General features: G+C 48.1%; 1 protein-coding gene across 1 annotated transcript in view; it reads right to left on the bottom strand.

Annotated features, from left to right (window-relative positions):
• Positions 1–25,651, bottom strand: part of PTPN11 (protein tyrosine phosphatase non-receptor type 11) — a 28,625-nt gene extending 2,974 nt beyond the window's left edge. Inside the window, exons 1-14 of the mRNA XM_082230110.1 lie at positions 25,478–25,651; positions 18,375–18,497; positions 17,261–17,455; positions 13,277–13,469; positions 11,850–11,966; positions 10,794–10,907; positions 9,501–9,597; positions 7,952–8,031; positions 5,779–5,937; positions 5,369–5,500; positions 4,099–4,253; positions 3,717–3,784; positions 1,593–1,744; positions 1,214–1,326 (exon numbers count right to left, since the gene is read on the bottom strand). Of these exons, the coding sequence (XP_082086236.1) occupies positions 1,214–1,326; positions 1,593–1,744; positions 3,717–3,784; positions 4,099–4,253; positions 5,369–5,500; positions 5,779–5,937; positions 7,952–8,031; positions 9,501–9,597; positions 10,794–10,907; positions 11,850–11,966; positions 13,277–13,469; positions 17,261–17,455; positions 18,375–18,497; positions 25,478–25,491 (1,712 nt within the window). The 5' untranslated portion in view covers positions 25,492–25,651. The remainder of the gene's footprint in view (positions 1–1,213; positions 1,327–1,592; positions 1,745–3,716; positions 3,785–4,098; positions 4,254–5,368; positions 5,501–5,778; positions 5,938–7,951; positions 8,032–9,500; positions 9,598–10,793; positions 10,908–11,849; positions 11,967–13,276; positions 13,470–17,260; positions 17,456–18,374; positions 18,498–25,477) is intronic.
• Between the last annotated feature and the right edge of the window lie 234 nt (positions 25,652–25,885).

The raw sequence follows: 25,885 nt of genomic DNA, 5'->3' as shown, positions 1-25,885 counted from the left end.
GAATTAAGAGGTAATTAAGAAGTTTGAATGTGCAACTTTGTTTTCTTTTTTTTGTATTTGTAAACCAATAAAAATATAATTATTTTTTTTAAAAAAGGAAACAGAATCTTACCTGGAAGCCTGTCTGTTTTTTATCTGCTTAGATGAAAAACCTCATAACAACAACAACAATACAATAATAAATGAGCCTATATTGGTTCCTTGTAAACCTTGCTGAAATTTACACTTTGCAATTGCAATGGTATTTTGCCATCCTTTGTTGGAAGTTTCTTCTCCTCATTGATATACAGTCGTACCTTGAAAGTCGAACGGAACCCGTTCCGGAAGTCCATTCGACTTCCAAAACGTTTGGAAACCAAGGCGCAGCTTCCAATTGCAGGAAGCCACGTTGGACATTCGGGTTCCCAAGGCAGTTCGCAAAACGGAACAGCCACTTCCGGGTTTGCAGCGTTCGGGAGCCAAAACGTTCCAGTCGCAAGGCGTGCGAGGTACGACTGTATCGCTGTCACAGTCGTGTCACTTGCCGTTGTATCTGGGGGCTGTGATGTCGAACTTTGCCCTTGCATGTGATCTTGGAGAGGGAAGGAGATCATAAAAAAGCCAATGCAATTCTGGGCTGCATCAATAGGAGTATAGCATCTAGATCAAGAGAAGTAATAGTGCCACTGTATTCTGCTCTGGTCAGACCTCACCTAGAGTACTGTGTCCAGTTCTGGGCACCACAATTCAAGAAGGACACTGACAAACTGGAACGTGTCCAGAGGAGGGCAACCAAAATGGTCAAAGGCCTGGAAACAATGCCTTATGAGGAATGGCTAAGGGAGCTGGGCATGTTTAGCCTGGAGAAGAGGAGGTTAAGGGGTGATATGATAGCCATGTTCAAATATATAAAAGGATGTCGCATAGAGGAGGGAGAAAGGTTGTTTTCTGCTGCTCCAGAGAAGCGGACACGGAGCAATGGATCCAAACTACAAGAAAGAAGATTCCACCTAAACATTAGGAAGAACTTCCTGACAGTAAGAGCTGTTCGACAGTGGAATTTGCTGCCAAGGAGTGTGGTGGAGTCTCCTCCTTTGGAGGTCTTTAAGCAGAGGCTTGACAACCATATGTCAGGAGTGCTCTGATGGTGTTTCCTGCTTGGCAGGGGGTTGGACCCGATGGCCCTTGTGGTCTCTTCCAACTCTATGATTCTATGATTCTATGATCTACTTACTCAGGGCAGGTCGGAGTTGGAGTACAGGGTGGAAGAGGACTCTGGTCTCCACTGGCCTGGTCTGCTAAAGAATATTTAATGTTTGTGTACTCGTGGCCTTTTCTCTTACTCTTCTGAAAGGGAGAGAGACAGGCAAGGGAGGTCACTTATTTATCATATAAGTTTTATTAATAATTAAATTTACCAGTTCCTTTTTTTTTTAACCAAGGTAACTAAAATACACTCACAATACGTAAACCAACAAACACAGATGCTAAAACCAGAATACGAAGGAAAATCTGAAAGACAATAATATTTCTAAAAGGCAAGACTGGAACTTCCCGCCCGCTGGGCCCTTAGCCAAAGCGGCCCCACTTCAAAGCCCAGCTCGTGGCGTTACCTGCTCCTCCTCGATCCGACGCTGTAGCGTTTCGATGTAGTGCTGCACGGCCATGTAAATGAACCGGTACTGGGCCTCCGTCTGCACCATCCCCGACCGCTGGGACCGCACCATTTGGATGGTTTTCGGGACGTCAATGTCACAGTCGACGCCTGGAGGGCAGGGAGTAAAAAGGATCAGCAGGAGAGGGATGCCCAGGCAGGACCCGAGAGAAAACCCTTCCAGCTCCACTCATTCCAGCTGAGGTCACACCTAAGCTCCCAAGCCAGCAGCAGCTTATGCTGGCAGCGAAATACTTCCACTTCTGCACTGACATCCGAAGTTCCTGAAGAGCAGCAATCTAGGCTGGGCAGCGTGGGAGTGAGGAGGCAAGGATGGCCTTGTTGGGTCAGACCAAGGACCCACCAAGCCCTTCAACCTCTTCTCCACGGTGACCAACCAGAAGAAGCCTTGAGGAAGTGCCTGTAGGACTTGGGGCTCAAGAAGATACTGCTCCTGGGCCTGGAGGCTCCATTTCGTTCTAATTTCATTTGTTTGTAGGCTCCATTTGAAGCAGCTACAGCACCGTATTTTTCGCTCTATAAGACGCACCCGACCATAAGATGCACCTAGTTTTAGAGGAGGAGAACCGGGGGGGGGGGGGGATTCTCTCCCTCTCTGCTCAGCACCTCTCCAGCAAAGCGGGAGGAGAAACGGAAGGAGCTCTGTTTCTCCTCCCGCTTCGCTAAAGGGGCCCTGCGCAGATTTTCCTCTCTGCGCAGCACCCCTTCAGCGAAGCAGCAGGAGACGCGGAGCCATTTCCATTTCTTCTCCCGCTTCGCTGAAGGGGCGCTGAGCAGAGAGGGAAAGCTGCGCAGCGCCTCTCCAGCGAAGCGAAGCCAGGAAAGCAAGAGGGATCGATCCCTGTTGCTCTCCTGGCTTCAGCAAGCGCAATGCACAGCTCAGGAGGATTCGGGCGGCTATCCCTGAAGCCAGGAGAGCAAGAGGGATCGGTGCGCACCGATCCCTTTTACTCTCCTGGCTTCAGCGAAAGCTGTGCAGCCTGCATTCGCTCCATAAGACGCACACAGATTTCCCCTTACAGTGGTACCTCAGTGTAATGGGAATTGGGCTTGCTTGTGCGTAAACTGCAAACTGCTCCAAGCTAGTCGTATAGCTAAAACTTTCCCTGGTTTGACAGCCCTTGAAACGCGACTGTCTTAGTCACTGGCAGAATCCGTCAGTGGGCGTGACCTAAATTTCTTCCAACATAAAAGTTGTTTGACTCCAAGTCTCCTCCTAGATTCTCTGCGTGGAAGCCTTCTGCGCAGCGTGGGCGTGCCAAGCGGAGGTCCTGTGCTCTCTCCGCTGATTTCACTGGAAGAGTCTCAGAGCATCCCCTCCGCCATACTCTCAGCCTCCCCGTTCTCCCTGGTGTCCCCTGGATTTCCTTCCCCCGAGGAAGTTCTCTCTCTCTCCTTGCTAGTTCCCTCCCCTGCATCACTGGAGCGTCTTACCTCTCCTCTTCCCTCTGATGGCAGTTCCCTGACACTCAGGTTACATACACTTCAGGTTACAGACTCCGCTAACCCAGAAATAGTACCTCAGGTTAAGAACTTTGCTTCAGGGTGAGAACAGAAATCATGTTCCGGTGGCGCGGCAGCAGCAGGAGGCCCCATTAGCTAAAGTGGTGCTTCAGGTTAAGAACAGTTTCAGGTTAAGAACGGACCTCCGGAACGAATTAAGTACTAAACTCAAGGTACCACTGTACTTTTTAGGAGGGGAAAGGTGCGTCTTATGGAGCGAAAAATACGGTAAGTGGAACTGCGAAGTATCTGGACTTTGGAGAATTCAGGGTAGATAAAAGGAAGTCCTTTCTTATGCAGGGCATAGTTAATCTCTGGAACTCAAACTCAGTCCCACAGGAGGCAGTGATGGCCACTAACCTGAATGGCTTTAAAAGAGGGTAGGAGAAATTCATGGAGGAGAAGGGCTATTGGTGGCCCTTCATGGCCCATCAGCCCTTGCCTCCAGAAAGCCCATGCTCCCATCTGCCTCAGCATCATACAGCTGTGTTGGCTGGGAGTGATGGAAATTGTAACCCACCAGGCAGGCAAAGGCTGACACAACAGCAGTGGGACTCACCTTTCTCTCTGATTATGTCAATGAGAATATCTATCACAATGAATGTTCCGGTCCGGCCGATTCCAGCACTAGGAAGGAGGGGGAAAGAGGGAAAAAACGCAGACACACAACTTATATTTATGCTTCTTCCGGCTTTGAAAAATGTTGTGCTTAAGATCAAAGGCATAGCCCAGGGGTCAGCAACCTTTTTCAGCCGTGGGCCGGTCCACCATCTCTCAGACCTTGTGGTGGGCCAGACTATATTTTGAGGGGGGAAATGAACGAATTCCCATGCCCCACAAATAACCCAGAGATGCATTTTAAATAAAAGGACACATTCTACTCGTGTAAAAACACGGGCCTTAGGTGGCCTGCCCCAGGCAGAGCCCAAGCATCACGGTACCTGCAATGGACCACGACTGGGCCAGCATCTGAGATGTTTTCTTGCTTGTGATGAACCTCTTCTAAGAAATCTAGAACTCCTCCAGGATCACTGGGGACTCCATGGTCAGGCCAGGTTCTGAAGTGATACTGCCAGACTGTTCGTTCGGTGTTGCCCTGGAGAGATGGCAGCCAAATATCTTTTCCTGCCTTTTAAGGAGCACTTTGAGGGTGGGGGAGGGTGCGCCACTGGAGATGAGGAGGAGTCATCTCAACAGCAGCACCCCAGTTACAGAAGAAGCCCCTCCCTCAGGAGATCAGACTGCCCACCCCCCAACATTATATGCATTCCTGGCAAACCAAGACCTTTTTTCAGAGGAGAGATTCAAGACAGATAAAACAAAGTCCTTCTTCACACGTTGCATGGACTACGGAACTCACTCCAAGAAGCAGCAATGGCCGAAACTCGGAGGCTTTAAAAGAAAATTGGACCAATTCATGGAGAAGAGAGCTCTCAATGGAGACTAGCCCCGATGGCTATGCTCCGCCTCCATGTTTGCTGAAGGAGCATCTTCACCCCCATCGTTCAGCCTGGACACTGAGGTCCAGCTCCAAAGGCCTTCTGGCGGTTCCCACACTGTGAGAAGTGAGATTACAGGGAACCAGGCAGAAGGCCTTCTGGGTAGTGGCACCCGCCCTGTGGAACGCCCTCCCATCAGATGTCAAAGAAATAAACAACTACCTGACGTTTAGAGGACATCTGAAGGCAGCCCTGTTCAGGGAAGTTTTTAATGTGTGATACGGATAGTGCCGAGGGTGGATTTTACAAAGCCCTGAACAACTTAGCTCCAGGGTACCTCAGGGACTGCCTTATATTCCAGTTCAATCTCTGAGATCACCTTCAGGAGAACTGTTGATCGTTCCCCAAGTTGGCGAGGCTTCTTTGACAACAACAGTGCATTTTGTGGAACTCCCTGCCAATGGAGATTCAGCAAGCGCTTCGTGGTTCAACTTTTAAACAACTGCTAAAAACTTTTCTATTCTGCCAGGCCTTTTCAGGCAGTTAAGGATTTCCAACCGTTAGCTGACTTTTGATTTTATCATTTTTATATGGTTTGGGTTTTTGTACAATTGGTACAAACTGCTCTGATTTATTTTTTTAATGATTAGCCGTATGTAAACAAACATATATGGGACAGAAACGGGCTCTTCTTTAGGTTCGGCTGCTACCACATTTGAAGAATACAAGCCAGAGGCTGACCAGAACTAAAGAAATAACTTCACAGACTTACCTGCCCAACCTTTGAAAGCTTGAGTTCCCGTAACGTGTAATCATGAGCCGCACTCTCTTTGACATTTCGGACACGCATCACACCGTATTCTTTTAGGGCATGTTCATCTGGCCAGTATTTTACGCACTTGCTCTGGAAAACAAGACAGGGTGGTGGTGGGCTCCTGGTTTCGTCAATGTCAGCCAACTAAAGTTCTCCGTATGTATTGGGCTACAACTCCCATCATCCCCAGACAGAGAGGCCATATGATGTGGAGGCTGATGCAAGTAAATCAAATCCACCCTGAGAAGAAAGCTCATACCAATAACAAACTTAGTTGGTCTCTAAGGTGCTACTGGAAGGAATTTATTTTGATATGCTCAGAGGCTGATCAGCATTGCAAGATCCCCTGAGCGGGCTGGGCTCCTTACCTTTCCCCTCTCGACTTCTTTCGTCGTCATAACGATCACGCGCGAGTTCTCCTGGAACACCATCCTCCAGAAGTCGTTGACGGTGTTCTGCAAGCAGCCTTGGGTGGCAATGTAGCTCTTCTTGGGCTTTGCATTGTTGCACTTAGTTTCAAACTCCGGCTGCAAAATAAGAATAATAATTAGGTTTTAAGCCACTTGTCACCTTAAGGGTCTCCAAGCAACTCACAGTGGAAAATATACCGTATTTTTTGCTCTATAAGACTCACTTTTTCCCTCCTAAAAAGCAAGGGGAAATGTGTATGCGTCTTATGGAGCGAATGCAGGCTGTGCAGCTATCCCAGAACCCAGAACAGCAAGAGGGATTGCTGCTTTCACTGCGCAGCGATCCCTCTTGCTGTTCTGGCTTCTGAGATTCAGAATATTTTTTTTCTTGTTTTCCTCCTCCAAAAACTAGATGCATCTTGTGGTCTGGTGCGTCTTATAGAGCGAAAAATACGGTATATGTAGGCATGAATACACTGTCTCATAGAAAATGGGGCGGAATCATATAACACGGGCATGTCCAACAGGTCGATCACGATCTTCCGGTCGATTGCGTTGCATCCATGGTCTTAGTCTCCCCTAACTTTTGCTCCCCCTAAAAAAAGCTCAACAAGTTTTCCTGGCAATGACAATGGGTAGGTCACAGACAGCATTTTAATACTGTGAGCAGATCGCAGTCTCTTGGGAGTTGGACGTGCCTGATATAGCATATTAAATGTTCCATACACCATACTGAGAAAACAAAACACCAACCCCTGCTACAGTAGTAGAAAACATTAGAAGCCCGCAAACACTAGACAGAACAATACTCCCACCCTCTAACTGGAAGATTAAAATGAAATACAAACCTCAACACTGACACCCACCTCCATAGCCCCCAACCATTCCCTTCACAGCCTAGGACCCTCGTACCTACGGGACCGCCTCTCCCGGTATGCCCCACAGAGGACCTTAAATAGCAACACCCTAGAGGTCTCGGACCCTAAGGAAGTCAGATCAGCCTCAACCAGAGCCAGGGCCTTCTCAACACTGGCTCCGGCCTGGTGGAACGCTCTGCCTCATGAGACCAGGGCCCTGCGGGATCTGATTTCTTTCCGCAGGGCCTGTAAGACAGAGTTGTTCCACCTGGCCTTTGGCTTAGAGCCAATTTGATTCACTCCCCCTCTTCCTTTTCCTTTCTCCTGTGATGAGGCTGCATTTTAATATTTTAATGTTTCGATATTTTAATGTTGTATTTTAATCTTGTTTTTAAGTTTTATTCATTCAACTTGTTTTTATTTTTGCTTGTTAGCTGCCCTGAGCCTGGCCTCGGCTGGGGAGGGCGGGGTATAAATTATTATCGTTATTATTATTACTATTATTATTATTATTATTAAATCACTGAGACAAAAGCCTTCAGGCAAAAGTTTGTAGTTTGTCTTAAAAGGGCAAGGCGCAGCCTGGCTGGGCCCCACATCATGTCCCGGGATAGAGACTCAGGATACTTCCACGTGAATTCCCATGACATTCAAGAGTGGAGCAGGGCAGGATTTGTTTTGGAAGACTCTGCCACCAGAAATCTTCCTTCGCACACCTGTGCCACACCTGTCCCAAAAGCAGCACAGTATTCCGGAACAGAATGTGTTCCTGAGTGATGATTTCCAGCAAAGGAAAGGATATTTTATTTGCTTGTTTGTCTCTTGGACAGTGTTCTCAAAGCTACTAACATGAGTTTGGCCAAACTGCGGGAGGCAGTGGAAGACTGGAGCGCCTGGCGTGCTCTGGTCCAGGGGCTCACAAAGAGTCGGACACGACTAAACAACAACAAAATTTTAACTTATCCCAGGATTGGCCCTCCCCTACCCACACCAGACAGGTAATAATGTTGGTGTTGTTTAGTCGTTTAGTCGTGTCCGACTCTTCGTGACCCCCTGGACCAGAGCATGCCAGGCACTCCTGTCTTCCATTGCCTCCCACAGTTACGTCAAGCTCATGTTGGCAGCTTCGAGAACACTGTCCAACCAACAGGTAATTAGGGTCCACTAACTATCTGGTAGGGGATGCCCCTCCAGACTAACCCCTCCACTCAACAGTAAAGATTAAGTCTGCAAGTCTCCCAGAGGCAGGGGGGGGTCCCCACCAACACCCTTACCATGATAATATTGGCATTTATGTAATCAGAAACAGGCTCATTCGGATCACCGTCATGAAGGACAACTCTGGTATGGTCAACTGGAAGGAGGGAAGGGAAAAACAAAGACACACCTTATTAAACAGCTACAACCAGCAATTACTTAGTCAGATATTATTTGTCCACTGCTACCCTGCTGGTTGCCTCGGGCGAACCACAGTTGTGCCCGGGCAACCAGGGAAAAAAGCATTACAGAGGTTTATCCTCTGTGTTAGAGAGAACGTGAGCTGGAAATTTCTCTCCAGGCAAAATGAGCTAATTACACGCCAGATTCCGTGCTAAGTTGAAAACCAGCCTTACCTGTCATGGCTGGCTGAGGTTAGGTGGAATGGGAAAGCAGACAGGAGGAGAAACTGCCTCATTTCTTTTCAATTTCTCCTTCCTCCTCCTACCTGCCTTCCCATCCCTACTCTAAGCCAGCCTGCGATGGTCAAATGTGATAGCCACACACACCCCTCCCAAAGTTACACAGGCCAGAACCTTGTTAGTATGAGTCAACAGTCCTCGGTCTTGTAAGATAGCAAAAGCTTTCTGGGAAATGATTTACAATGAATTGAAGAAAATGTTTAAAATAACTTTTATTTAAAAACCAGAAGCTTTTCTTTTAGGGATAATCGGTTCAGAGTTACCTAAAGACCAAAAAACAAACAAACCACCCCACCCCTGTTTATGTATGTTACTACCGCAGCCGGGATCATTTATGCTCAGAGATGGAAAGAAGATTCTGCACCAACCAAGGAGGAGTGACAGACTAAATTAATGGACTATGCAGAAATGGCAAAACTTTAGGGAGCAATAAGAAACCAGGAGAACCAAAAAGCTTTATCAAAGACTGGGGAAAATTTGTGGATTATCTGAAGTGTTTTTGTACACATATGTTCATTAGCAGGATTAACTTAAAACCAAGCAGTTGAAATTAATGTTAAAGGAAAACCAATTGGCATAATGAAGGAAATGCAGTGTTACGAATTTTAGAAATATAAGAAACTGCAAAAGGGGTGCGGGAAGTCAAAATATACATGTTTATTGGGAAAATATTGGATTTGTATCTTTGTAAAACTTCTTTAAAAAACTGGGGGGGGGGGAATATTTTTAAAAAAATATTTATGAGTCAACAGTCTAACAGTTTGGCCTCGTCAGCAGTCTGGCCACAGCATTCTGGACCAGCTGAAGTTTCCACATCCTTTTCAAAGGAAATGTTTGACCATTGCTTGGCTCAAACTTCCATTAACTCCAGTCAGCATGGCCAATGGCCAGGGATGGTGGGAGCTGAGAGCCCCAGCCACATCAGGAGGGAACAAGGCTGAAGAGGGCCTGCCCACGGCTCTCCAGAGTGGCATGGAAAGGGGCCTCTCCTGCTAGCAGAGACCCTTTTAACTGGAAGTGTCAGAAAAGAAGGCTGCACATTCTCACCAACAGACGTGAAAGCTCAAAGGTTAACCGGGTGAATCTTACTGGCCAGGAATCTTGGCTTTGAGGAAGAGGCAAGGACAGAGCATTCAGTACTCACAGGGCAAAATATTCTTGTATCTGTTCTTGTTCTTGTTCTCCTGCCGCTGCCCCTCTTTACGGCTGTAGAGGAGTTTGCATTCTTGCTGCTGGAGAGTCTGAACAAAGAACAAGGAGGATTCAACAAATCGTGCAAAGTGTTTACCGCCTCCTCCACCAGCCCCAGCCCCGAATTTCACCTGCATGTGCCCACGCCCACCCATCGTGGGCCAAAGACACAAAGGCAAGTGCCAAAGAAAGACGCCACTATGAATATCCCTGCGGGGATGAGGGTGGACCCTGCCTTGTACGCAGCAGCTGGATAACCATGGCCGTGAACCGACGCTAAGCATTTTATAGAATTCCACGGATTCAGCCGCCCTGAGAACATTTCTGCCTAAAGGGTGGGATAAAAAGGTAAAGGGGACCCCTGTCCATTAGGTCCAGTCGTGGCCGGCTCTGGGGTTGTGGCGCTCATCTCGCTTTACTGGCCGAGGGAGCCGGCGTCCAGCTTCCGGGTCACGTGGCCAGCATGACTAAGCCTCTTCTGGCGAACCAGAGCAGCTTACGGAAACGCCGTTTACCTTCCCGCCAGAGCGGTACCTATTTATCTACTTGCACTTTGACGTGCTTTCAAACTGCTAGGTTGGCAGGAGCAGGGACCGAGGAACGGGAGCTCGCCCCATCGCAGGGATTCGAACCGCCAACCTTCTGATTGGCAAGCCCTAGGCTCTGCGGTTTAGACCACATGTCCCCTGGTTTGCCTCCTTAACCAGGTTTTAAAACAAGGTCCTTTTTCGGTCACAGAAAACCAAAATGCTTAGTGGGTCTTTCAAGCTGGGCAATAGCCACTGAGTCTTTAGGAAGAAGAGCCCAGAGAAATCCATCGGTGCCATGGCTCCCTCTAGTGGTGCCACAGCGATGCTATGGAAAGCTCTTACCTTTCCACCTACAAACCAGCAACCTCACCCAGAGGCAAAGAAAGCGTTGGGAGGCAAAGTTCGTTCCTCAGAAGTGCCTAAACTCTAAGAGCAACTCACAACCATTGTTCCGAGTTGCACTGAAAGACTGAACATGCACAAGAAACAAACTGCAGCCCAAGCGACGAGCTGGTAAGTTCAAGTCAATGGCTAGATCAGGCCAATGGCACTTCTAGTCTAGCATCCTCTTCTCACGGTGGCCAACCAGTTGCCCCAATGGAAAACCCTCAAGCAAGATTCAAGCACAACAGCCCTCTCCCCTCCTGTGGTTTCCAGCAACGTGCATTCAGAAGTACTTACTGACTCCGACAGTGGAGGCAGAGGACCCCGCTTACCTCAAATTCTTCCCAGAAGCCTTGTTTAACTTTGTCGGTGGTCTCTGCCAGCTTGCTCAGTTCTTTGACACGGCTCTCAATCTCTGCCGCATTGATGCGGGTGGTGTTGAGGGGCTGTGGAGAAAGAAAGAGAGGCAGGTGAGCATAGACGTTTTTGTGTATAGGCACCATCCAGGGGAGGGACACGGGTGGCGCTGTGGGTTAGACCACAGAGCCTAGGACTTGCCGATCAGAAGGATCGGTGGTTCGAATCCCCGTGACGGGGTGAGCTCCCGTTGCTCAGTCCCTGCTCCTGCCAACCTAGCAGTTCGAAAGCACATCAGAGTGCAAGTAGATAAATAGGTACCACTCCGGCGGGAAGGTAAACGGCATTTCTGTGCGCTGCTCTGGTTCACCAGAAGCGGCTTATTCATGCCGGCCACATGACCTGGAAGCTGTACGCCGGCTCCCTCGGCCAATAAACCGAGATGAGCACTGCAACCCCAGGGTCGTCCACGACTGGACCTAATGGTCAGGGGTCCCTTTACCTTTACTTTACCATCCCTGGGACAGAGCTCCCATGTAAGATCCATTCATACTGTATGGAAAATGTTCATGCGCTCCAAATGATGCACCTATTTCCAAGAGTTTGGATTCAAGACCCATTCATCCAGTTTGGGGGCTGTAAGCAAAGTTGGGGGGGCATGGTGGCACCTGGCCCTTGCATTGACTTCCGAAGCGGCGATATTTATAGCCCTTTCTCCAAAGTCAAGATCAGGGCAATGAGGGGGGAAACGTACATTTAGAACAGCATGTTCTATGAATGTAAAAAAACTAAGTTTCAACTGATACTGTGCTCTGATAGGAGCCAGCCATCAAACGCCAGGGATCTGGGACCTTCTGCAGGCAAAGCAATGCCCTGCCGAGGATCTGAAGCCTGGAGAGGGAAGGGATCCACACGGAAAGGCTCACTCTGCAAACAAGAGCACACAGGCACACGCGCACACCAGGGCCATTGCAGAGGACTGGGGCCGATCCCTCTCCAAAATGCTCATTACCGGGAGTTTTTCTTCTCACCTGCTTCAGTTGAAGGACAGTCCCCAGGGTTTCCACCATCGGGTTCTTCTTGTAATGCTCCACAAGGTCTGTCAAGGAATCAAATCTCTCCCCTCCACCAACGTCATACTTCATATCCTTGGAAGGAAAGGAGAAGAGACAGGCGCTAGTTAGCTATGCACGCGGGTGCCCTGTATTTGCATAATTTATTCTAGGCCAGTCACTTTTAGAAATTATTTTCCATCTATCAATAAAATCAATTCAGGCTGCATAAATCTGCATATGACTAAAACCCCAGCCTCAGCACACACCAAAAAGCACATTTTTTGTTCTTTAAAGATGCAGTCTTAGGAGGAGGATTTCTCTTTCTCTTTCCTTTTATCTTCATTATTCTTTCTTTCTTTCTCTTTTGTTTTCCTTGGTCTCCTCTGCTCTAGGTCTTTATTGGGATTATACAGACACAAAGGTGATGTATGGTGAGTGAAGGACACTGGGTGAAAGATCTCCCAGGGAGGGAGGCTCAGAGAAGAACGAAAAACTCCCAGGTGAGAGCTGCGAGGGTCCACCCTTTCTGTCTGAGACAAGAACGAAGAGCTCCCTTCGAGAGAAGAATCTGCATTTTCTTTTCTTTAGCTGTTTTTATTTAGATCAGCTTGTTTTTGATTGTCTTCTATTATAAAAAAAACTTAAATAAAAAAGGGGGGATACAGTAAAAAAAATCCTCCACTACAGTCAAACCTCGGTTGTCAAACGTAATTCATTCTGGAAGACCGTTCGACTTCCGAAACGCTCAACAACCGAGGTGCGGCTTTCCGATTGGCTGCAAGAGCTTCTTGCACTCAAGCGGAAGCCGTGTCAGACGTTCAGGTTCTGAAAAACGGTACACTTACTTCTGGGGTTTTGGCGTTCAGGAGCCGAAATGTTCCAAAAAAGAGGCATTCAGGAACCAAGATTTGACTGCAATTAGATGCAGAGAGGGAGGCGGGTGGCACTGTGGGTTAAACCACAGAACCTAGGACTTGCCAAGAAGGCCAGCGGTTTGAATCCCCGTGACGGGGTGAGCTCCCGTTGCTCGGTCCCTGCTCCTGCCAACCTAGCAGTTCGAAAGCACGCCAGTGCAAGTAGATAAATAGGTACCACTCCAACAGGAAGGTAAACGGCGTTTCCGTGCGCTGCTCTGGTTCGCCAGAAGCCGCATAGTCCTGCTGGCCACATGACCCGGAAGCTGTATGCCGGCTCCCTTGGCCAATAAAGCGAGATGAGCGCCGCAACCCCAGAGCCGGCCACAACTGGACCTAATGGTCAGGGGTCCCTTTACCTTTACCTAGATGCAGAGAACCAGAATGCAAACTTTCCACCTACATTAAAGCACACCCAGAAATTGCTCCAGCAATTTCCTCCTCCAAGCTTACAGCTTCTTTGCCTAACCCACATCCTCATTCCTTTACCTGGCACCGGATCATGACATGAGTCACTTTGGACTTCCCATCGTTGCTCTCTCCTTTATCATCCCCCGTCCGAACGGAAAGGACAAAGTCTCCCGGGTGGCTCTGGCTCTCGCGGACAAGAAAACTCCCATGTTTCCCTTTTTCTGTCAACAGCTTCTCCGCTTCTTTTCCAGAAAGATGCCCATGAAACCACCTTTGGAAAGGCAGCAAAATGAGGTGAGTCGCATCTGGCCAACACACTGGTTGCCTGCACTCAGCCAGTGTTAGAAACTGGGATAGAAAAGCTAGGAGCCAAATGGCTTCCAGGACCTGGGTTGTGGGCGCCAAAACAGAATGTCTAGTCGCCACTTGGGGGGGGGGGAGTGATGCAATTCACATAAGTGACACAGTTTTAGCAGAAATTGTTAATGCATGCTTAATTTGGTGTTTACAATAAAAATATTGGTACCACAGTTCAGTTTTCAAAACACTCTATTCTTTATTGTTAAACTCCTTAATATATTGTCTATCCTTAACATATACCTCTCTTTTAAATCAGAACCAGTGAAGGCGGTGAAGGTCCTGCATGAGTGTCTGGAGGCGGTTGGAGGATGGATGGCGGCTAACAGATTGAGGTTGAATCCTGACAAGACAGAAGTACTGTTTTTGGGGGACAGGAGGCGGGCAGGTGTGGAGGATTCCCTGGTCTTGAATGGGGTAACTGTGCCCCTGAAGGACCAGGTGCACAGCCTGGGAGTCATTTTGGACTCACAGCTGTCCATGGAGGCACAGGTCAAATCTGTGTCCAGGGCAGCTGTTTACCAGCTCCATCTGGTACGCAGGCTGAGACCCTATCTGCCTGCGGACTGTCTCGCCAGAGTGGTGCATGCTCTGGTTATCTCCTGCTTGGACTACTGCAATGCACTCTACGTGGGGCTACCTTTGAAGGTGACTCGGAAACTACAACTAATCCAGAATGCGTCAGGTAGACTGGTGACTGGGGGCGGCCGCCGAGACCATATAACACCGGTCTTGAAAGACCTACATTGGCTCCCAGTACGTTTCCGAGCACAATTCAAAGTGTTGGTGCTGACCTTTAAAGCCCTAAACGGCCTCGGTCCAGTATACCTGAAGGAGCGTCTCCACCCCCATCATTCTGCCCGGACGCTGAGGTCCAGCGCCGAGGGCCTTCTGGCGGTTCTCTCATTGCGAGAAGCAAAGCTACAGGGAACCAGGCAGAGGGCCTTCTCGGTAGTGGCGCCCGCCCTGTGGAACACCCTTCCAGCAGATGTCAAAGCGATAAACAACTACCTGATATTCAGAAGACATCTTAAGGCAGCCCTGTTCAGGGAAGTTTTTAACGTGTGATATTTTACTGTATTTTTGGTTTTTATGGAAGCCGCCCAGAGTGGCTGGGGAGGCCCAGCCAGATGGGCGGGGTATAAATAATAAATTATTATTATTACTTCGAAGCTTCACATACATCACATACATTTCAGTAATCCTTGAGCGTCGGCCAGGCACTAAAAAATGGCACCCAGACTTTTGGAGGTGCTCGCAAATGGAGAATCTTTAGGCGCAAAATGCTCCTGGCACCCTGCTAACTTCGAACCCTGCGCTCAGCAACTGTTCCACAAACAGGTGTGACGTAAGGGTCAAAGCAGAAGCGCCAAAATTTATGATACATGACGCACAAGCCTTTTAAATATACATTTCTTTTTAAAAAGTGGTTGCTGAAACTGGAAGGTGCACTTAACTCTTATGTAACAGAGTCGTGCACCGGTTGCTGATTTGTTACCAGGCCAAGTTCAATCTGTTGCTATTAATATACAAAACCATTAACCACTTGGGACCTATTTATGTGCCAGATGGACTTACTCCACATAGGCCCACTACACCACTTCAATCTGCAGAACTGGCCCTGGTACTCACTCTGCAGTTGTAAGAAAGCAATCTTTTAGTGTGTTGGCAACTACACTTTGGAACTTCCTGCCTGTTGACATCAGGCAGCCACCTGTACAGTGGTACCTCAGGTTACAGACGCTTCAGGTTACAGACGCATCAGGTTACAGACTCCGCTAACCCAGAAATAGTACCTTAGGTTAAGAACTTTGCTTCAGGATGAGAACAGAAATTGCACAGCGATGGTGCAGCGGCAGTGGCAGGCCCCATTAGCTAAAGTGGTACCTCACATTAAGAACAGTTTCAGGTTAAGAATGGACCTCCAGAATGAATAAAGTTCTTAACCCGAGGTACCACTGTACAGTGGTACCTCTGGATGCGAACGGGATCCGTTTCTGAAGCGAACACAACCTGCGTCTGTGAGGACGCGACTCACGATTCGCCGCTTCCGTGCATGCACATGACGTCATTTTGAGCATCTGCGCATGTGCGAACGGTGAAACCCAGAAGTAACGCGTTCCGTTACTTCCAGGTCGCCGCAGAGCGCAACCCGAAAATGCTCAACCCAAAGCTACTTCAACCTGAGGTATGACTGTACTCCTTTCAGCGCATGCCAGAAACATTTTTAGGCAAGCCTATTCAGATACATATAATGCAGACACTTGTTTTAATCTGTTTTCTGTTTATCACTGATTTTATTTTTTAAAATGTTTTAAATAGTTGATTTATCTGTTTTTACTGATAATTTTTTTCTCTTTTCCTTCATGCAAATCACAATCAAGCGGTACATAAATTTTAGGAAACAGCTAAATTACAGTAAGCCCGCAGGTTACCCGGGGGGTTACGTTCCGGGTACTGTGCCTAAAGCCAAAATCATGTATTGTCAAAACACACAGGGTTCGATGGCAGATGGAATTGCCGAAGTCTTTTTCCCAGGCACCCGTCCTCTCTTTAAAAAAATTATCAACCGTATTTTTCGCTCTATAAGACGCACCAGACCACAAGACGCATCTAGCTTTTGGAGGAGGAAAACAAGAAAAAAATATTCTGAATCTCAGAAGCCAGAACAAGAGGGATCGCCGCGCAGTTGTTCTGGCTTCTGGGATAGCTGCGCAGCCTGCATTCGCTCCATAAGACGCACACACATTTCCCCTTACTTTTTAGGAGGGAAAAAGTGAGTCTTATAGAGCAAAAAATACAGTATTTGTTTGCCAAGCATGTAAAGCTGAATGCACACAAGTTAAATGTGTGTAAGTTGCGGGCTTACTGTATAGCTAAAAATATTTTAAAGGACATAAAAGCAAGGTGAAAAGGCAGTGCATAAGCAGGGTGAGCTACCGCCTGAGTTCTGCTTCGCTGCAGAGCCACCACTGAGGGGCCAAAGGGTGGTCCTGCAGCGTCAAACTCAGGAGGAATCAGATGACCCAAGAGAGCAACAGGGTCTCTCCTAGCCCTGTAAAGCTGCTGATGGGCTTGGTTTACCAGTAGGCCTGACTCAGGGAGAAGCTGGGCCTGCTTGCACCTAGACCATTAATGCTAACACTGGCCACACCCAGAACTTGCAGGGGCTACCTTGACGCCAGGGGCGTACGAAGTTGGGGGCGGGCCACCCCGGGTGCCATTCGGGGGGGGCAAGATGGCCCCTGCATCCCCCCAGCTGTAGATTGGCTGATGGCGTCCAGCATCCGTACGGGCTGCCGCTCTCGAGCACTGTCCATACAGGCTGCCTCACAGCGACCATACAGGCTGCCACGCATGCGCACTCCGTGCAGGATGCCACACATATGCAGTCCGTACGGGATGCAGCACATGTGCAATCCATATGGGATGCCACTTGCGCGGCAGCCTGTATGGTCGCCATGCAAGCGGCACGACTGCGCATGTGCGGCATCCCGTACGGAGTGCGCACACACAGGATGCTGCATGTGTGCAGTCTGTACGGGATGCCACATATGCGCACTCCGTACGGGCTGCCCCACCCCAGGTGCCGGAGAGGGTTCCTCCGCCACTGCTTGACGCCACCACAATCGTCATGCCCTATCCCCAGGAAATCATCCTGTTTGGTGCCCAGCCGCCTCCTCGCACAACTCCCGGCTTTCCCACCTTTCAGACGTGGGGTCAGCACAGTTGAGCGGATACTTCAGCTCGATCACGTCGCCGTTCTTCTCCTTGAGCTGCCCGTGATGTTCCATGTAATACTGCACCAGCTCTGCCAAGGTGGCGAACTTCTCCCCTCCATAGAGGTCGTAGTAGTCGCCTGTATTCTGGATCTTGATGTGGGTGACTGCTCCATTCCGCCTGGTCGAGACAGCAAGAAAGCCGACTTACACAAATGCATATATGATCACATGGAGCTGCCTTGTATCAAGTCAGACCCAACTGTCCCCGTCAGGGCCGGGCTTGGATATGGGTGAAGAGGCCGCTTGGGGCACCAAGCTGAGCTCAGTGCCTGTGTTTTCTGCTTTTGTTTTTAAATGTACTGCCTGCAGTGAGCGAGAGCGACAAAAAGCAAGTGTCTTTAACCTTCTCCCAAGGTTCTACAAGTTTTTTGGGTGCTAACGACAAAGATGATTCTCCTGCAATTAGTGTTCAAGTATGTTCATAGAATAAATACAAAAATTATAGAGTTGAAAGGGACCCTGAGGGTCATCAAGTCTGACCCCCTGCGATGCAGGAATCCAGCTAAAGAATCCCTGACAAGATGGCCATCTGACCTCTGCTTTAGAATCTCCAAGGAAGGAGAGTCCACAACTTTTCAAGGGATACTGTTTAACCGTTCTTACTGTCAGAAAGTCATTCCTGATGTTTAGTCGGATGCTGATGGGAAGGGGAATCCAGCCACACTGGGAAGGCGGCAAGTTTCCCACCGCTTATCTAAATTATCTGATTGAATCATAGAGTTGGAAGAGACCACAAGGGCCATCGAGTCCAACCCCCTGCCAAGCAGGAAACAATTGGCAGTGGCTCTCAAAGGCCTCTGAACTCAGGCCAGGCTCCCTCCTCCCGCTTCGCTGCCCTCTTCAGAAACTGGGCTTCTCAACCTCCAAAGGGAGAAAGGAAAGGGGTTGCTGGTTCACCACACAATGAAACTATGGCTATATTTGCATACATATACTCTAGGCCAACCACCTGATGAAAGAGGTCTTAGTAAGGTTGTCAAATGGAGATTGAATGGGACTGACCCTAGGATCTCCTGCATGCAAAACTATTGACTCACCGAACTGAAAGGGTGAAGTCCCCAGGGTTGCTCTTGCTGGGCCGGGCCAGAAAGCTGCCATCTACTCCTCGTGTCAGCAGGAGGTTCTCTGCCTCCACTCCGGTAATATTTGGGTGAAACCATCTAAAAAGAGAAAGAATGGTGGGGAGTGATATAAATAGAAAGGAATGTAAGCTCTTTTTATATGCAGTAACAGCAGCAAGAATATTATTGGCCCAAAAATGGAAGCAAGAAGAGTTACCGACGATTGAAGAATGGAGGATGAAGTTAATGGACTATGCAGAATTAGATAAACTAACAGGAAGGATTCGAAACCGGCAAGACCAGAAATTCACAGAAGACTGGAGTAAATTTACGGACAATTAGAAAAGTAATTGTGAAGAACTGACAACATTTGTAGGGTTGCAAGACGTTTTGTGAGGAGTATTATTAGAAGTATTGTAAAAATGGATAAGGGGGAGGATGATTTGTTAAGAGATGTAAAGGCAATATAAAGTTAAGAAATGCGTAAGAAGTGGTTAAAACGGTGGATCATCAGAGGTGCTGATGGAAGTCCAAAAAGATTGTATAAGTGATAAGTTTTGTGGTACATTTTATAATTTATATGTTAAAATTAATAAAAAATACCATTAAAAAAGAGAGAGAGAGAAAGAATGGGGTCCCTCCCGCAGGAACAAAAAAGCCACGTTTTAGCCATCTAAGTCATTAGCAAAACCGAACAAATCCTCATACTACTAGTCCTCTTAAAACAAAAACATATTCTTTACACATTGAATATGCTTGTGGCCCATCTGGTTCAATATTGTCTACACTGACCGGCAGCAGTGCTCCAGCATTCCAGACCAGAGCCTTCCCCAGCCCTACCTGAGACGCCAGGGATTGAACCCAGGTGCTTCTAAATGCAAAGCATTGTGCTTCCACTGCAGCACGGCCCTTCCTTTACTTTTGTGTCATCTATGGCACGCTGAAGGGACGCGGGTGGCGCTGTGGGTTAAACCACAGATCCTAGGGCTTGCCGATCAGGAGGTCGGTGGTTCGAATCCCCGCGATGGGGTGAGCTCCCGTTGCTCGGTCCCTGCTCCTGCCAACCTAGCAGTTCAAAAGCATGTCAAAGTGCAAGTAGATAAATAGGTACTGCTCTGGCGGGAAGGTAAACAGCGTTTCCGTGCGTTGCTCTGGTTCACCAGAAGCGGCTTAGTCGTGCTGGCCACATGACCCGGAAGCTGAATGCCGGCTCCCTAGGCCAATAAAGCGAGATGAGCGCCGCAACCCCAGAGTCGGCCACAACTGGACCTAATGGTCAGGAGTCCCATGGCGTGCTGATAACCTGAAAGGAAAGAGAACCAGCCCACCTGCCATTTACAGATGCTCCCCTGCAGGTAGCACCTGATCGCCACAGGCGAGCAGCTGTTTGCATGCCTGAGTAAAGTAAATGCAATGGCAAGACTATGTGGGGCAAAATCTCCCTTCTCTCTCTCTAAGTTATAAGGCTTTCATTTGTGGGAGAAGCCCCATGAAAAGGATTTGCATTGCCAACCGAGACTTCAAACAGAGTAAGACAAACCAACAGGGAAGTTACAACCTCATGCTTCACAAATGCAGCCGCGAAAGCTGATGGGGAATCCACTCCTGCCTTTAGAAGGTTCAGCTCCAAAGGATTCCTCTGAAGCGTTGAGCTGGCAGACTTCGCAAAGACTCAATGCCATCCCAGCCTGGGAATACCTTGCAAGTGCCCTCCATATATCCTCTTGGTCTTAGCCACCCACAACCATCCTTTCCCGTGACTAATATAGCACCTTGCCAGCGAAGGCCTCCACGCAAACAGCACCTTTCACCCAGCGTTTGCCGCCTATGCTGTCAGGGCTGTCTGACTTATTTTTAGAAATACGGCTAACTTGAGCCAACATTTTGGCTTAGGCTGCACTTCCCACCCTGGGGCAAAGACTCAAGATTCCTGAAAAGCCTAATGAGTTATTCTCATTGGTAATTAAGATATTTATATACTGCCACCATTGTGCAGTGCTTAGAGCAGGCTTTCTCAACCTCAGCCCTCCAGATGTTTTGAGACTACAGTTCCCATCATCCCTGACCACTGGTCCTGCTAGCTAGGGATCATTTGTAGGCCAAAAACATCTGGAGGGATGAGGTTGAGGAAGCCTAGTTTAGAGTAACAGAACAAAGCGCCAGGTCCCTGCCCTGATGAACTTGCAATCTAGATTTAGACTTTGGGGATGGGGGAGGCCAGCAAGAACCCTGTTTAAAAAAAAAAATACTACCAAGAAATTCATGCAAATGGAATCGCACAGGGAACTCTACACTAGCTATGTGTGCTCCCCGGTTCTTCTCTCTTCCTTTCTACCCCACTTGTCTTGGGCTTCCACCAGTTCAGTGGAATTGCTTCAGATTTAAAACCAAACCACGGTTTCTCTGATTTTTGAACCAGCACCATCGGGACACGCAGGGGGTGGGTGGTAATGACTTGTAAGTGTATGCCAAACCAGGATCTGAAGCCACAGCCCCTGGAGTTGGCTTGCAGTCCTTTGGGCCAAGGTGTGGTTTAGCATTAATCTAAATTGTCAATCCATGGTTTGAAATGTTGGCTGATATTTGGAATAGGATCCAGGGATCTTTGACAGTGGGTCTTGGACTTTTCATGATGAAAAGAAATGAATGATTCTGAGACACCGTTACTTGAAGCAAATAACAGAAAGCAGAGAAGACAGATGTTAGCATGGATTGAATGATTTAAACACGCCTCTTTTTTATGTAACTGGCAGATGTAAAATTGGAAGTTTTGTTTTTGTATCTTTCTCAAATGTTTATTTTTCTTTTGGCTTTTAAAGCTTATTTTCTTTTTCTTTCCTCTCTTCTTATTATCCATTTCCTTCTTTATTTTCTTCTTTCTTTAGAGTCCTATGTCTGTGGCCTTTATTAAGGTTCTAATTTGTATACTCATGAGCTGATGGAGGGCCCTGGATGAGAGATAGGAAAATGACGGCCTCCCAGGGTGCGAGGCTGGGAGGAGAAAGTAAAGAGTTCAGGTAAGAACTTCTGTGGGTGGTAAGGGCTAAGAATTTCTTTTAAGAAAGGACTTTTTTGTATTTTTTGTACCTGCTATTTTACTGTTTTATTGGGGGAGATAATAAAAACCTCATTAAAAAAAAAGGATCCAGGGATCCTCATGGAACGAAGAGCGAAACTATTCAAGCCACGTGGACCACAAACCATAGCTTAGAATCAATCATTGTTATTTGTTTGTTTGTTAATTTATTTATAGCATTTCTATCCCACCCTTTACAGGATGCAGGTGGCGCTGTGGGTTAAACCACAGAGCCTAGGACTTGCTGACCAGAAGGTCGGCGGTTCGAATCCCCGCGATGGGGTGAGCTCCCGTTGCTCAGTCCTTGCTCCTGCCAACCTAGCAGTTCAAAAGCATGTCAAAGTGCAAGTAGATAAATAGGTACCACTCCGGCGGGAAGGTAAACGGCATTTCCGTGCGCTACTCTGGTTCGCCAGAAGCGGCTTAGTCATGCTGGCCACATGACCTGGAAGCTGTACGACAGCTCCCTCGGCCAATAAAGGGAGATGAGCGCCGCAACCCCAGAGTCGGGCACGACTGGACCTAATGATCAGGGGTCTCCTTTACCTTTTTATCCCACCCTTTAGACAGAAACGTTCTCAGGGCGGCTTTCAAAAATCAAGTGTAAACCATGGGTAGAACAAACTCTGGTTGGAAATTACCGGTAATCTGAACTGGTCAAAACCACATTTCATAAAACCTCACCAGACGTTCCTTGATTACAAAAAGGAATCAGCAACAGCAGGCAAGCTTCAGCTTGCCCATCACAACCAATCTACCAATGCTCAGCATCAGTCTTTGCCAACCTAGACTACAACTCCCACCAGGCTGACGGGAGGGCACCAAGTTGGCAAAGGCTTCTCTATATGAACCACTGAATATGCACCTCGGAAATTCCTCATCATCCTCTGTGGCCTTCAAGACTTCTGATAGACAAATGTTCTTCAGCAGGCAAGTTGATGCAAAATGGGGCTGTGAGGGGCAGGGGGCAGCTTGAAAATCACTTCTCACCATTCCCCACACTGCCCATTCTTTTTCAATACCTCTTTTCCTCTGACCTTCTACCACCCACCATCACAGCCCACCAGCAACATTTTTCCATTTCACAGATTATGAAATGCAAGCTAACAGCACCTGGCAAAATCTTAATGGCTGCCACAGAATTTTGTGGGGGTTTGGCTGTGGGATTTAAAGGAGCCATTTTGAAAACCTGAAGCAGAGACCATAAAAAGCCCCAGACTCAACCCATCTAATGGAACCCAGAGGAAGAATGGGAGTTCCGGCAGTCACTGGCCGAGGTGGCTGCTCTATTTGTAACTTTTGTCCCGAGGCTATCTGGGGCTCCAGGTATATTTGGCTCAAAGTGGGAAGCGGCATTTTGTCAATGGCCAAAAATAGAAGGATTTGGGGGTGTATCAAGTCAGCCGTAGGCCAACAAGTTATGCCAAGTGGTTCCGGAAATGTGATCGGAACAACAGCACTCAGACGTCAGACACTCATTTAAGGCTGATATACCACCCTGATTCTAGGGTCTGAGGCAGGCTATGCCATTTTACAAATACAGAGAAGAAGAAAATGGTGGCGGGCCTGCAGGAAGCATTTTTTTGAAATTATTTGCTAATGTAATCCAATGTATGACAGGTTATACCTCACCTATAATGGGGAATATAAGGAAATATAAAGGGCTCTTATCAATAAAACAAGAGCAGGAATTAAAAATGAATATGCTTGGCAATGCCGGAGTAGAACTGGTATTTAAAAAGAACTGAGATAGCATCCAATCAAAAAATGTGACCAGGAGGGTATGGAATACAAAACTGACAAATTTTAGTATTGGGAGGTGTTTGAAACGAGCCATTTTGCACCTGGCTTTCAACCACTTACAACCAAAATGCCTGGGCACTGTTCTCATTTGCCCATAAGACTTTAATGGCAGCCCTGAAAGATCAGACCAAAGCTGTTTCTGGTCCATCAACCTACTTCTCAGAGTTGGCAGAAAGATGACCACAAGACAAGGCAGGGCATAAGCACTCTCTGTTGTCCCCCAACAACTGACATTCAGGACAGACTGCCTCTGAACCTGGAGATTTCACACAACCATCACTAAAATAATGTGTGGAGAAAGTGTTTATCCAGCTCTCATAACATGAGAACTTAGGGCTGTCCAATGAGGTCAAAAGTACCGTAGGTGCTTCTTCATACATCACATAGTCAAAACTATGAAATTCATTACAAGATGTAGTGATGGCTACCAACTTGTATGGCTTTAAAAAGGGTACAGTAGTACCTCGGGTTAAGTACTTAATTCGTTCCGGAGGTCTGTTCTTAACCTGAAACTGTTCTTAACCTGAAGCACCACTTTAGCTAATGGGGCCTCTTGCTGCCGCCAGAGCCTGATTTCTGTTCTTATCCTGACGCAAAGTTCTTAACCTGAAGCACTATTTCTGGGTTAGTGGAGTGTGTAACCTGAAGCGTATGTAACCTGAAGTGTATGTAACCCGAGGTACCACTGTATAGACAAATTCTTAGAGAATAAGGATATCAAAGAACAGTCATATTAGCTATGTTCTAATTCCACTGTAGGAGGCAGAATGCCTCTGAACACTAGTTGCTGAGAATCACAAGCTGGGAGGATGCTGTTGCACTCAGGCTGTCCAGAAACATCTGGCTGGCCACTGCGAGAACAGGATACCTTTGTTACAGGAGGCAACATTCCAGCAATACAAAAGTCTGAGTTTTCAACACTCCAATAACAGACAAGCGAGGGGCACTATGACAGTTCAATGACACATTCCAAATTGTTCAAGGCATCTGGCTGCCCATTATGAATAGGATGCTAGACTAGGTTAGCTTTTGCAGGGTTCTTCTTCGGTTCTTAATTTGCCTAAAATCCCCTTCTACAGCTAGTGGTCACCACCCCATCTGGCAGTGGGAAATTTTATTAAGACATTTCCACCCTACCTTTTAGGGCTTCTGGGAAATATTTAAAACACCGAAAACACCCAGCACAACAATACAGCAAGAAACAGATTCATAGTTTAAAATTCCACAAATTAGTAATGCATTGCACGAAGAAGGATCAAAAACAAAACAGCCAACCACATTACCAAAACAAGAGAGCAAAGAACAGCCATAGACATTTAAAGATGATAGCCACATCTTGCAGTGAGGAGCTTTTCTGTGAAGAGGCAGGGCAGATCTGCACCATGCCTTTAAAGCACATCCAACACACATTTAAAACACATGACTTTCCCCAAAGAATCATGGGAACTGTAGTTTGCTGAGGGAAACTTTTTGGTGTATGGTGTAGTAGAGACAGGTGAAGTGATAAGAGCACACTGAATTATGCAAAAGATGAGAGAGGATGTAGATTCCCAAAGCCACCTTTCCTTGGAACATGGGTTGCTTGGCTGCCCGTGAACCTTTAAGCCTTGTAAAGCCCCTGGCTTATATGTTCTGGGAACATCGGTGTTCCTGGCCTCCAAAGTCCCCTCCCTCCCCTACACACAGTCCAGCAAGGTCCCCACAAATCTCTGCAGCTGACTCGGCCAAGGAATCTGGCTGCCGACCCACATCAAGCACACATTCAAAGCAAGCACACCATGACTTCCCCCGCCCCCAGAAGGAATCCTGGGAGCTGCAAGTCCAAACACACAGAGAGAGCTACAATTCCCAGCACCCTGGGCAACCTGCAGTTCCCAGGACTATCTCATGGGCTTTAAATGTGGCGTTGCATGTGCTTTTAAATGCATGGTGTGGAGAGACAGAGTACGAGCTCGCTCTCTTCGCCAGGCTTGACCTGGGGGTTGTCTTAATTGCAGGGGGAAGGAGCCTCTCTGCTTCTCCGCCCCCGTATAGCCTGTCCTGCGGCAAAGGAAAGGCCGCCCCCCACCTCACAACTAAGGACCTGAGGGATTGGGGCTACCCCCACCTGTCCCCATGGCAACAGCAGTGGGGAGGGGCCAAGCCCCCATCCCCCACAGGAAGAGCGGAGGGGCGGAGCCTGCCGTTCTTCCCCGCTCACCTCCTCGAGGTCATCTTTCCGTCTCCGGCTTTCTCACATGGGGCCCCTTCGCCTCACGGGGAGCCCGGCCCGGGAGGTGGGGAGCAGAAACCAACCCGGGCCCGGCCGCATTCAGGGCCTGGGAGGGAGAGCCACACAGAGCAAAGCGTCGCAGCCACTAGCGCGTCACACGCCCGCGACGCGGCGGCGGCGGGGCCCGCCCACAGGGGAGGAAAAGGGACGCCTCCTAGAATGACCATAGAGACAGCCGAGGGCAGAGAGGCACGCAGCGCCTCGAGTTCTGGTATTCATTGGGAAGCAGCCGCTCTTGGCGGAAAGCTCTAGACAGCAGCATTTCTATGGTTGGCACCCTTTCCATACTTGCATGTTTTTTCCCTCCTAGTTTGCAAATCTGGGTGGTTCGGTTAC

Source organism: Podarcis vaucheri, assembly GCF_965113315.1.
Source record: "Podarcis vaucheri genome assembly, chromosome: 7".
NCBI classification, from domain to species: Eukaryota; Metazoa; Chordata; class Lepidosauria; order Squamata; family Lacertidae; genus Podarcis; species Podarcis vaucheri.
The sequence above is the reverse complement of the archived record's forward strand: the minus strand, read 5'-3'. Positions and strand labels throughout refer to the sequence as shown.